Source organism: Podarcis vaucheri, assembly GCF_965113315.1.
Source record: "Podarcis vaucheri genome assembly, chromosome: 5".
NCBI lineage: Eukaryota > Metazoa > Chordata > Lepidosauria > Squamata > Lacertidae > Podarcis > Podarcis vaucheri.
The window spans coordinates 46,545,769-46,558,132 of NC_138763.1; the positions used below are offsets into that span (position 1 = coordinate 46,545,769).

The 12,364-nt window shown below is 42.4% G+C and overlaps 1 protein-coding gene across 2 annotated transcripts in view; it reads left to right on the top strand.

The window, feature by feature from the left end:
* Positions 1-4,077: 4,077 nt before the first annotated feature.
* Positions 4,078-12,364, top strand: part of WBP1L (WW domain binding protein 1 like) — a 49,450-nt gene continuing 41,163 nt past the window's right edge. Inside the window, exon 1 of one of the 2 annotated variants that reach the window (XM_082224858.1) lies at positions 4,078-4,121. In XM_082224858.1, the coding sequence (XP_082080984.1) occupies positions 4,098-4,121 (24 nt within the window). In that variant the 5' untranslated portion in view covers positions 4,078-4,097. Of the gene's footprint in view, positions 4,122-4,654; positions 4,800-12,364 lie in introns of those variants that run through there. The other variant, XM_082224855.1, reaches the window with a different exon arrangement.

Here is a 12,364-nt window from a genome sequence, read left to right on the forward strand (position 1 = left end):
GTGCAATAAAGCAGAATAAAAAGCAGCACAGAAAACCAATTAATAAGCAAGATCTTTAAATGGTGGGTGGGATTGCCAAAATCATTTTCCTGGAAACTTGGGGAAATTTTGAATTTTCTATTAATTTTTTGCCATGCGTGTAAATCTGTGCACAAGTTAAATGTGTGTAAGTTGCAGGCTTACTGTACTATATACAGGAGCAAACAAGAAGGTTAACAGAAGCTGACCACTTAAATTCAGGAGTAACTAGCTTTCTAAAAACTTGGTGTCACCAGCAAGTCATGCCTATTTTTATATTGTTACACTTACCGCACTGAGCATAACTGAGAAGGTTCAGTAACACAGTGCTTTTGGTTTCATTTGGAAAAAGGACCCTAGAAGTTTACTGGTGTTCTGTAATTGTGCTTATTTACAAATATATAATTTGAGCATAGGTGGAGGCACAACTTAAACACTCCAAACAGAGAGCCAAAGTTCACTGCGCCCATATCAGGAGACCAGGGAGACAGACAGCCCCCTGAAATGCTGTTAGCTGGAACTCAAAATATCAGCCCTCTGTGCCTGTATGTCTTCCTCAAACAGCAGTCTCTCTTCACACACAGGATACTTTGATCACATTATCCCTACTTAGGTTTGGGTATTTCAGGTATTTCCTAGCCACTTGAAAGGCCTGCCATTGGTAGCAGTCAGCCAATCACTGACAGTGGTCTTTTGGATCATATCAGGGAGGCCGAGATGGAGGGGATCTTGTCATCTGGGCAGCCCAGGACCTCTATACACACTGCCCAGGCTTGCACCCTGGAGAGGTCACTTTGGTGCTACATATGCAGCAAAAACAACGTGTGAGGCAGCGGTTATGAGTTATAAACTCAACCTGATTGGCATAAGGTATGAGCACAACAGGTTGCCTTCATCAGTGGGAAAGTTCACTGTGTCTCACTGGTCAGCTACCTCCTGCCTTAGGCAGAGCAGCCCCAGGTCAATAAAACGCTGACCTGCCACTGTCCACCTGCTTCAGTGGGTGCTTGTAGCTCCGAATATCACTCAACAAGCAGAGCAAACTACTGCACCAGCCAGAGATGAAAAGTTAACAACCCTGCCATGGGGGAATCCCTTGCAGACAACCATAGTGCCTGGAGACAGATTGTGTATCTACAGCAGTGACCAGAGAAGGAATGATAGCTGCAAGAAGTGCTAAGAGAAGAAATGTCATGGTGGATCTGCAGTGGCACAACCGGATGCCGTATCTGCTTCAATTGCAATGAAACATGTCTCTTTGTATTGGTCTCTACAGCCACAGCAGGCACTGTAACTCTCCAACAGTTTGACTTCACCCACAAAGGTGCACTCCTCCATTGTCTCCCAAGACAGATGGATGCCAACAAGAAGTCTTCCAAAACTACTACTAGTTTCCTTCTCCTTTTTGAATCCCAATCCCACAACAATAGAATATGCCGCCAACCCACCTATGAACATCAACAGTCTGTTCCTATATGGATTTCCACGTGTTAACTGCCTATGAATTGGACTGTATGGATAAACCCATTTATATTTCTAAACTGTAAAATGGGCATCTTCCACTGATGAATTTTCTTCTGTATTAGTTTCATTTCAGTTCTGGTATACTTGTGTTTTCTTTGCATTAAAGTGTGGGTGTTTCGTTTTTGTAAAACTTCTTAATCCAACCTAGCACATTTTAGAATTTTATTTAGATCCAGGGATAGCAAAAGATTTCTCTTTCATTGAAAGATGGAAATAATAAAAGTTTCCTTTGTCTACAGTCAGTCTTACACAAAGTAAAGTGCACTTAAATGCTATTCAGTTACATGCTCAATAGAGCTTGAGCATGTAACTGAATTTGGGACAGCAACCTTTGTGAATTACATAGCAACAAAACAAAAAACAAGGCATTTTTAACTTCTATTTCTCACATATTTCAAGGCGTATGTTCTTGTTTTCCACATATGTGTTTAATCCTCCTTCTACATCCTCTCCCCTTCCCAGAAACACAGCTTTCCAGATCCTTTGAAGTGTTATTTTGTTAAGATCAGTATTACTGCAGATGACGTCTCTTGTTTTCATACAAAACCTGGCTGGCAAGTGCATATTTGTATCTTTGACTCACTACATTTCATTGCAGTTGGGATGGGTGAGGGGGAAAGAAACCCAACAATATACATTTGGATGTATTTAGTTTGTGATATCTGGAGTGTTAAGGGTAACCAAAGCTGCCAAATACTATTTTGGGTGGGAGTGAGGAATAAAGAAATTGCAAAATGAAATCATAAGTGCCGTAATAAAGGGGAGGACACAGGTGACGCTGTGGGTTAAACCACAGAGCCTAGGACTTGCTGATCAGAAGGTCGGCGGTTCGATTCCCCGCGACGGGGTGAGCTCGGTCCCTGCTCCTGCCAACCTAGCAGTTCGAAAGCATGTCAAAATGCAAGTAGATAAATAGGTACCGCTCCGGCGGGAAGGTAAACGGCGTTTCCATGTGCTGCTCTGGCTTGCCAGAAGCGGCTTAGTCATGCTGGCCACATGACCCGGAAGCTGTACGCCAGCTCCCTCGGCCAGTAAAGCGAGATGAGCGCCGCAACCCCAGAGCCAGTCACGACTGGACCTAATGGTCAGGGGTCCCTCTACCTTTATCTAAAGGGGAGGCAGAATTGGATAGCCCCAAACAGCTCAGCTGGTAGAACTTTTTGTAACTGTAAAATGCAAAAACTGGTCTAATAACATCTATTACTGTAGCAATATTATAACAACAAATTTCACCCCACCTCCAGTATCTGAAGTCAAGAATGCTACCTGAAGGAGAACAAAATGATAGACTAAATGGGCTTTTGACTTCATACAGCAGAGCTCTTCTTAATGATGTTTTCATGAGAATACACAATTCAAGGTGGATCTTAGCATATGAAGATTCCAATTTTATAAAATCTGTACAAATCAGTTACAAATGAGTTGGGGGTTGACGGTTAACAACAATAAAAGAATCTTAATTTTAAAAAAGACTGCTGGAATAAACAGGTCTTGACTAACTGGCTGAAAACAACAACAGAGAGGGAGGGGGGTTATATACATGGCCTGGGAAGAGGTGCTCCATAATGCACGTTACCATTTACAGTGGCACCTCGGGTTAAGAACTTAATTCGTTCTGGAGGTCTGTTCTTAACCTGAAGCACCACTTTAGCTAATGGGGCCTCCTGCTGCCGCCGCTTCACAATTTCTGTTCTTATTCTGAAGTAAAGTTCTTAACCTGAGGTAATATTTTTGGATCAGCGGAGTCTGTAACCTGAAGCGTATGTAACCTGAAGCATATGTAACCCGAGGTACCACTATATATGGGCAGGACACAAGGTCATTTGAACTAAGTGAAGTAATACATATTACATCTAAAGAGCCTCCCCCTCCTCGTGTGAGACCATTGTCTAATGCCTAAAATTACCTATATGAACCACTGTTTGGAGGAGAAATGAAGGATTAGATCTGTTATGAATCTCTGGGACAGCTAGTTCATACATACTGTACCTTTGTCTCAGTACAAACAGCAAGAGATTCATTTTCACCTCAGTGTATGTGAGCAACTGCCATACTATAATAAAAAACAAAAAACTGTGAGCATATGAATGGTACAGCATAGCACTGAAGGCTAACGTAGATGTAATTATGTATGAAACAGCCCACTTAAGCAGTTGAATGAATTTGATCATATTTTTTTGTGCCTCCTAGAGTTCTGAGCTTATTTGAAACTAGTGCATTCAGATGATCCAGATTCAGCTGAATGAATAGCTTCGTTTTCTTTCCTTCAAACCATTCAGAATGGCCACTACATTTTGGATGGTGAGCCACTGGCAGAGCTGTCCCTCAGCTTCCTGGCATGGTGATCAGTTGCCCGTGCCTTCATGAAAGGAACGCTATTATCAGCTGGATGGCTCATGCTCTCAGCTTAACCCGCCTTTCCTTTATGCACCTCCTCAGTCACTGAAGCCGCCACAAGGCAGATGCCTCTCTTGCCAAACACCAAGGTTGCTTCAGAGGCAGGTGCATTCAGACACAGGGCGCACAAAGACAGCCTGCTGTGATTGTCACCGGTAATGGAAGGATCAGACGATGCTTGGGTGAGTGAGTGGGTCGTGGAGATTCAGGAAGTGAACTGTGGGAGCTGTGCCGCGTGTGCTGAGAAGCAGGACAAGGATTCATGTTCGGCGTGTGAATGAGCATCTTACTCTAGTCTAGAGCAGCTGCCTTTTTAATCTTGCCTATCCTTTACTAACAATGCCAATACGTCTGATGGTCCTGGACCTATCAAAAGATCCCGCCGCGGTGGCGGAAGGCCGAACCCCCCAAAAGGACCCTGCGCGCTCCTCTCCTCCTGAGCTTTCAATCTGCTGCCCCTTTAAATGTCTTTGATAGTTGGCGGATTCTCTCGCTTTGCCCAACAGTTTCCGCCACACTTAAAATGGCCGCCTCGCGGCTCCTTTCATTGGCCGACGCCCAAGAGGGCGGAACCTACGCCTCATGTCTTCTGCTTCTGCGGCGGTCTTTTAAAGAGCAGCGGAGGCGGCCAATGAAAGAAAAGAAGGCCCTCCTCCTGCCCAATAGGGAGCATGCCGTAGGCCGGGCAAGCCTCCCGAGGTACACCAGTTCACGGGTCAGACTTCACAGTCGCCGGGTGAAGAGAGCTGGGGAGCGGGGGGTGGGGTGGGGGGATGGAGAGGAGGCTCCTCGGTGCAATGGCTCTGCTCCTCTTCCAGGCCTTGCCCGAGGGGCTCCCGGCCAGCGTGGAGCCCGCGCAGGTAGGAAGGAAGGGGTGGGGAGGAGGGGCCAAAGGGTGGGGAGGGAGGACTCCGGGGTTCGGGCCTCTGAGGTGAGGCGAGTGAAGGGCAGGGCGGGGAAGCCCAAAGGGGGTTGCGGAAGGAGCAGCAGAGAGGCCTCTGCCCCCGCTGCGGGGAGGGCTTGAGGGGAGGTCCGGGGTCGGCTGCTCAGAAAGGCCCGTGAGGCGAAGGGAGCGGAAAACGGAGGGCTTGAGGGAGATGAAGGGGCATCCCTGTTGGAAAGGCTGGTGGGGTCATTTGTTGTGGCAAAGAGTGTAATCCTTGGGATGTTGTGCTTCTCGCAGTAGAAAATGTCTGGCACATTAAGCCTTCCTGGGGAAAACGAAATGTGCATGTTAAGTTGTCATTCCTGATTTCGTGTACAAGTGCAACTAGGGTTCACCCTCTGGCACTCTGTGGGCTGCTTATATCATGTAGCGTTTTGCACTTCGGTTCACATACCTGTACAGTGGTACCTCGGGTTAAGAACTTAATTCGTTCTGGAGGTCTGTTCTTAACCTGAAACTGTTCTTAACCTGAAGCACCACTTTAGCAAATGGGGCCTCCTGCTGCCGCTGTGCCACCGCTGCACGATTTCTGTTCTCATCCTGAAGCAGAGTTCTTAACCCGAGGTAATATTTTTGGGTTAGCTGAGTCTGTAACCTGAAGCGTATGTAACCTGAGGTACCACTGTATATACAACACACACACACACAACCACTCTTATGAAGGATGTACAGGCATAGATAGCATAGGTTGCCGCTATGGGGTGCAAGGCTCAGTGCCTATTCAGCTGATCCTACTGTTTATTTTGAAGGGCTAACCTGCAGGTAATAGACAGGTGTCCTTAAGGTGGTGTGTATTCTGTGTGGTTGAGCATAAAGTATGGCATGAAAAGTGGTCCTGAGTAAGAAAAATGTCATGTGTGAAGCAGTCCTAATTCCAGAATGCCAACTGTTTATGTGTGTGGCAGCCAAATATATAGTGGCATCTTTTAAAACAGCAATCAAACTTGCCCTAGATAAGAGTTTTCATTAGATGTAACAAATATGTAAGCCAAACAGGATAGTTTCTTCCCGGAAGAATGAATGGATGCAACTCAAACTTTGTAAATGGAAACCTACAGAAACTAGTGGGCGAACATTGTGTTCTCCCTAGGCATTTTATCTCTGACCTTAAGGTCGCTAAACTTAAAGTCTAGGACACAGAATTAGAGGCTACATAATGAGTGTCCAAATTTTTAATGAGTGCTCTCTCGTGGTCTAAATAAATGATTATTGCACAAAGGGTAATTTGTCTCACATTTTAGTGTTTATCCTCCTATATTCTGCTAAATGCACTTTGTGTTGTTCCCCTGCTTTAGGAATTTGTTTTTTTGCATGTTACTTGTTGAAGTAGTTTCTTTTGCCCTTCTTTTGTTTTCATATGTAATCTTTTGTTTTCGTATGTAATAAACTGGTTTTGAAGATACCACAGAGTACTCTTTTTTGCAAACATATCTCTGGGAAGGAGTGGAACTTTTTTGGAAAAGGAGGAGGAGAAGGGCTTGGCATTATTAGTGAAAGTTCAAAAATCTGGAACAGGGAGGTGTTTTTGTGGAAGAGGCATTTATTTTGTATCTGGATCTTTGAAGGCAATTCTCTTATGGGGGAGCTGAATTGTAATCTTTGCCATATCAAAGAGGTAAGGAGACTGATGGTAATAGGAGCAAGGCCTGTTCAGCTTCATTTGCTTTTGTTAATTCCATCAACCATATGGGAATGTTGTATATGTGTTTTCTTTTTGTGCTGACTTCCTGTATTTAAATTAACATACTGGGTTTAAATTTGCTTGAACATGCTTTTATCATTCTGTCTTTTCAGTTTCAGTGAACAAATAGTTTATGCCATAAACTTTTGGGGCATTACAAACCTTACAGATTTTGCTAATGCATGTAGAAGGTATATATGTATGTCCTGATCAAGGAAAGTAATAGTCTCGCTCTAGTCTGCCTTGGTCAGACCACACCTGACATGCTGTGTCCAGTTCTGGGCACCACAATTTAAGAAAGATATTGACAAGCTGCAATGTGTGCATAGGAGGGCAGCCAAGACGATAAAGGGTCTGGAAACCAAGCCTTAGGAATGGTTGAGGAAGTTGGGTATGTTCAGTCTGGTAAAGAGGAGACTGAGAGGATATGTGATAGCCATCTTCAAATATCTAAAGGGCTATCATATGGAAGATGGAGCAAACTTGTTTTCCTCTGCTCTGGTGGGTGGGATTCAAACCAATGGATTCAATTTATAATAAAGGAGTTTCTGACTAAACAACAGGAAGAAATTTCTGGCAGTAAGAGCTGTTTGACAGTGGAACAGATTCCCATGAGAGGTGGTGGACTCTCCTTCCTCCTTTTAAGCAGAGGCTGGATGGCCATCTGTCATGTATTGCCAGGGGTTGGACTAGATGACTCCTGGGGTCCCTTCCAATACTACGATTCTATGATATATCTTTAAGGCAACTGTGAGAAACATTTGGGCAAACAGATAGCTCAGTTGGTAGAGCACAAGACTCTTAATCTCAGGGTTGTGGGTCCAACTCCATGTTGGGCAAAAAGAGTCCTGCATTGCGGTGGTTGGACTCGATGACCCTTGTGGTCCCTTCCAACTCTACAATTCTATGATTCTACAGCTTTCATCACTCCTGGCGATTGGTGTTGCTTGCTGGGGCTGATGGGAGTTGTAGTTCATCAACATCAAGAGGGCCAAAGGTTCCCTACACCTGCTCTAAAGTATTTGAGATGGAGTGAATAATAGCGGTAGGTGTCACCCACTAGCAAATGATCCTTCCATAGCAGTTGATTTCTTCTATGCATGCTTGCCCAATTCCTAATTACTGTCTATTTGTGGTCAAGTGGTGACTGATGAACCACATTGCTATTGAGTCAAGGAAGAGGATCTTAGATAAAATTGAGTGGAGATAAAGTTTATTTATTATTTATTTATAAAAATATTTATAAACCACAAAATCCTATAGAAGGCATCTAAGCATTGTCCAACTAATATTAAATCACAGTCAAGATAAGAAAAATATAAAAACAGAAACGTTGTAAATAACGGGCCAATCTCTTAAAATCCATCAACTGAAGAGACCTGTTGATACAAGAAAGTCTTGAACAGATGCCTAAAAATACGTAAGAAGTGGTGCTTGGTGGGTTTTTATTGAGAGAGTGTATTGCAGGGTTAAAACTGTCCCCTTATTGTAGAGTTTTCCATTTTAATCATAACAGAAATTTCACTTGTTCTCCATTCTCTTCCACATGCTTAGACTGAAGTGAACAGGGATCTCATATATTCATATACAGGGATCTCAAGGTATTCCTGGAGAGATTGTCCTAGATGCCATATGAGGGATACAGAGAGGAGGGCTGTTAGGGCAGCTTCTAGGAAGGATGATTGCAGGTTTTTCCCTCTTATTATTCTTGACCAGTTAGATATTTGAGGTTCTTTGTTTTAGGAGCTTAACACCTTTGCTGCGCGTCATACCATTACAATACTGTACTTGAGCACAGACATCTGCCATGTTGTTTTATAATTTACAAAGCATTGCTAAGTACTGTATAAAAATTAAAAGTAACGCAGGCCTTTGCATAAGCTGGCATTCTACAAACACATTTGTAGAGTCTTACCAACATGTAGGTTCTTGTTTTGAATTGCTGTCTTAGTTTGTTGGAACTTAGGTTAGAGGGGAATGTTTAGAGCCTTGAGTCTTTTGGATGAAATACATACAGTAGACTTTAGGTAACAGGCTGAAAACTGCCTGTCCTGAACAATCTCTCTTGGATGTTTGTTATGATGCCGTAAAACATTTGCAAAGGTTTAAAGCTTAGGGGGAAGAGAGAAAGCCCACTGCCAAACACTATAACTTTTGTGAGAAAAGTGACTTGAAAAACATTTGCACAGGACTTAAGCTGGGGTCTGTCCTGTTGCTAACAATTTGGGAACAAAGACAGGATGCTCAAGTCAGTATTGTTGGAGGGTGTAGGACGCTAGAGAGCCAAATATGGTGGGGGTGCAGCAGGTAGAGCTTCCATTCAGGCATGTGATGAAGGATGAATGAATGGGAGAGAAACATAGGAGTTCTGTGTAGTTGGTAGGAAACTTTTAACAGCTTGAGGCTAGTTTACTTAAAGGTTATCCTTACACCATATATGCCCACTCAGCCACTTCAATCCATGGAACCTGTACTTTTGCAAGAGCCACATTATGTTTGTTCTACACTTGTAAATAATTGATCTTTTAGTGTGGCAGCTCCTGCACTCTGGAATTCCCTGTCCATTGACATTAGGCAGACACCTTCACTCTATTCTTTTCAGCATGTGCTAAAAGCTCTCCTGCTTAGGGAAGTCTAGCCAGACAGGTGAAGTTAACCTGTATTTAAGTCTGTAATTTTAGCTTATAATGTATAATTTTAACTGCTGATTTTACTCATTTTCAGATTCTTTAAAACTAGTTCTTAACTTTGAGTTTTATTATTAATAATAATAAATTCTTTTTTGTTTTCTTTTAGATGTTAGTCACGTATCCAAGGTCTCTAACTGACTTACAACACTGTTAAAAACACAAATAAATATACCATAAAACAGAGCAAAAAACAAAAAAATGTATATTTTATATTTTTTGTAAATTGCTTGGAGGTTTCATATACAATTAAGCAGTATATAAATTTTATTAGATAGATAAATAAAAGGTGTGGACAGAGAAGCAAAGGCCCCTGGGGAGACATAGAGATTGTTCTTGTTTGTGCATGTAGCTAAATTTCATATGCTGGAACTGAAATTTCATTTGTAATAATAATAGTTATTATAATTTCAATGTTTTTGTACCCAAGCCTTATTCCAATCTGGAGCATAGAATGCCTTTATGTAGTAAATCGTTAAAACAAGCATCTAAATTAAACATAACTATAAAATCATTACATTGTACAGTACTAAAAAGTGATGTGTACACTGTACCCCAATGTAAAATAGATCTCAGATAAAAAACCTGGGTAAAGATAATTTTCAAATGGTCCTTAAACATGTCAACCGCAGGGTTTCAAGCCTCATAGAATATACCGTTGAAAGACACTACTTCATATTCATTCTAAAGAGCCAGAATCTAGTTCAACTTTTGATACTTTCTGAACTTGGTTTTGCCATTGTAATGGAAACTGCAGTTGTCTATTTGATGTGGAGATGTATGGCGGTCAGACTCTTTAGATTATCTGGAAGTGCAAATCTGCAAGCACAAAGAGCAACATGTGTTAGGTTTGATTCAAATTTATTTGCCCTTTTCTCCATCTGCCATTTTATGGAGGTCGGTGCAGTTTTAAGTAGATGACCTTAGTATTGCAATAAATAAGACCTTAGTAAGGCACTAAATAAGTGTTGCAAGTAGCGTAAACTGGATTCAGAAGGAATGCTTCAGCTGTGGATGATATTTGAACAATGCAGAGGAAACTACTGATTTCATACAATTCTAAAGAGGTAGAAAGAAGTTATCTGTTTTAATAATTATATGACTATGAAACAGAAAAAAAAGTTTGGGATGTGTTGGTAAAGTATTGACAAAAACATTGTAATAGGTAGTGTAAATGGGAAAAGGACTGCATGGAGATTGGGATTTTATAGTGGGTAACACCTCCAAACTATGTTCCATGCTGGATATGGTGATGGAGGAAAATATGCTCTTTAATGTGTTTCTTGGAGAAAAGAGGAGCATGTAAAACACAACTTTCCATAACCTCAGTAAGACTGGATTGCAGTGTGGCAGCAATTCATAGTACTGACTGAGTGCTACTTCTTCAGGAATGGCTTGGGAGGACAACTGATGTTCTAATATGGAAACTTGAGCCTTAGCCTAGTAGCAACTGCCTTTGTTGTAGTGTGCATGTGCTGACCAGTGGCAGTTGCCACGAACTCTTGGTGTATGTGCCAGATGTATGTGAAACTTTGGCCCCTTTCTGCAGCTTTCTAAGAGCAATTTGACCTGGAGAAGCAGAGCTTATCAAACAAGTTCAATGCATAGTAAGGTCTCATGGTGAGTAAGACAAAGTAAGATACAGTGGTACCTCGGGTTACATATGCTTCAGGTTACAGACTCCGCTAACCCAGAAATATCACCTTGGGTTAAGAACTTTGCTTCAGGATGAGAACAGAAATTAGGCTCCGGCAGCGCAGCGGCAGCAGGAGGCCCCATTAGCTAAAGTGATGCTTCAGGTTAAGAACAGTTTCAGGTTAAGAACGGACCTCCGGAAAGAATTAAGTACTTAACCCGAGGTACCACTGTACTTCAAAATCTTTCAAATTAAGTCATAGAGGCTCATTTAAGTTTGTGACTATAGCATCTTCTTCTGTCTGGTTTTGCATTCTTGCATGTAGGGTTGATGAAAGCTCTGGGGCACTAATTTCAAAACTTCCGGTACTTGGAGTTCTGTATGTGGTAATTCCATGACATTTTGTCTGAGTCCATCTTTACCTGTTTCCATGTAGTATGATTTTGCAAAAACTAAATGCCTTTATGTTTTTCTCTCATGGTTGTAAAATAAAGCATTAGTGTTAACTGGATATTCCCCTTTCTCTTGATCTCTCTCCAAACATCTTGTGTTGGAGTTAATTCACCTATAACTAATGCGGTTTTCGGATAAGCCGTTATCAGTAACTTAAGAATTCAACATTTTAACTTTTATGTAAGCCTGCATTCCAGCCAAGATAATCCTCCCTTCCTTTCACTAGCAGCAATAGTTCCCAGTTCTTTTGATCATGCCTCATCTTGTGAGCCAAAGTAGGGTCAAAACAAGTCAATCTTGAAGCACCAGGAACCAGTAGGTGGCATTCTTACCTCAAACTGAATGCTGAATGTAGTAGTTTTGTCTGATGTTGGGGGATCATATGCCGCTTTCTTTCCCAGCTATTTATTAGAAGTTGTTTTCTGAGAAGCAATGAGGCTAGCCGCCATTTACTGAGGAAATTATATAGTGGAACCTTGTGTTGCGTACTGTCCTCCTTGCGAACGCTTCAGGTTACGAGCTCCGCTAACCCGAAAATAGATGCTCCCGGTTGAGAACTTTGCCCTGGGATGCGAATGGAAGTCACGCGCTGGCGGGAGGCGCCATTAGCGAAAGCGCGCCTCATGTTAGGAATGGTTTCAGCTTAAGAATGGACTTCTGGAACGAATTAAGTTTGTAACTGGAGGTACCACTGTACCCTACCCTTCAGTGTTTCTGTTCTCAGTGCAGCTCACAAATCCTACGAGAATGAAAAGCAACAGCCCAGATTCAGTCCATCTGGTATGTAAGTGGAAGTCAGTGCAAGGGCTCCCTTTAGTACAAGAGGGCTCTCCTCCTCTCATGTGCCCCCCTCCATCTCCCAAATCTGGTTCAGGAAAACCCCCAGAACAGCATGCAGAGAGAGGGAATCATTCCACCTGGCAGGCAGAAATTTTTGCACTGATGGGAAACGATCAGAAGAATCTGATGTTGATTTCCTCCCAATAAAATCAGTAGATTGACAAGACACAGCATCACAGCAG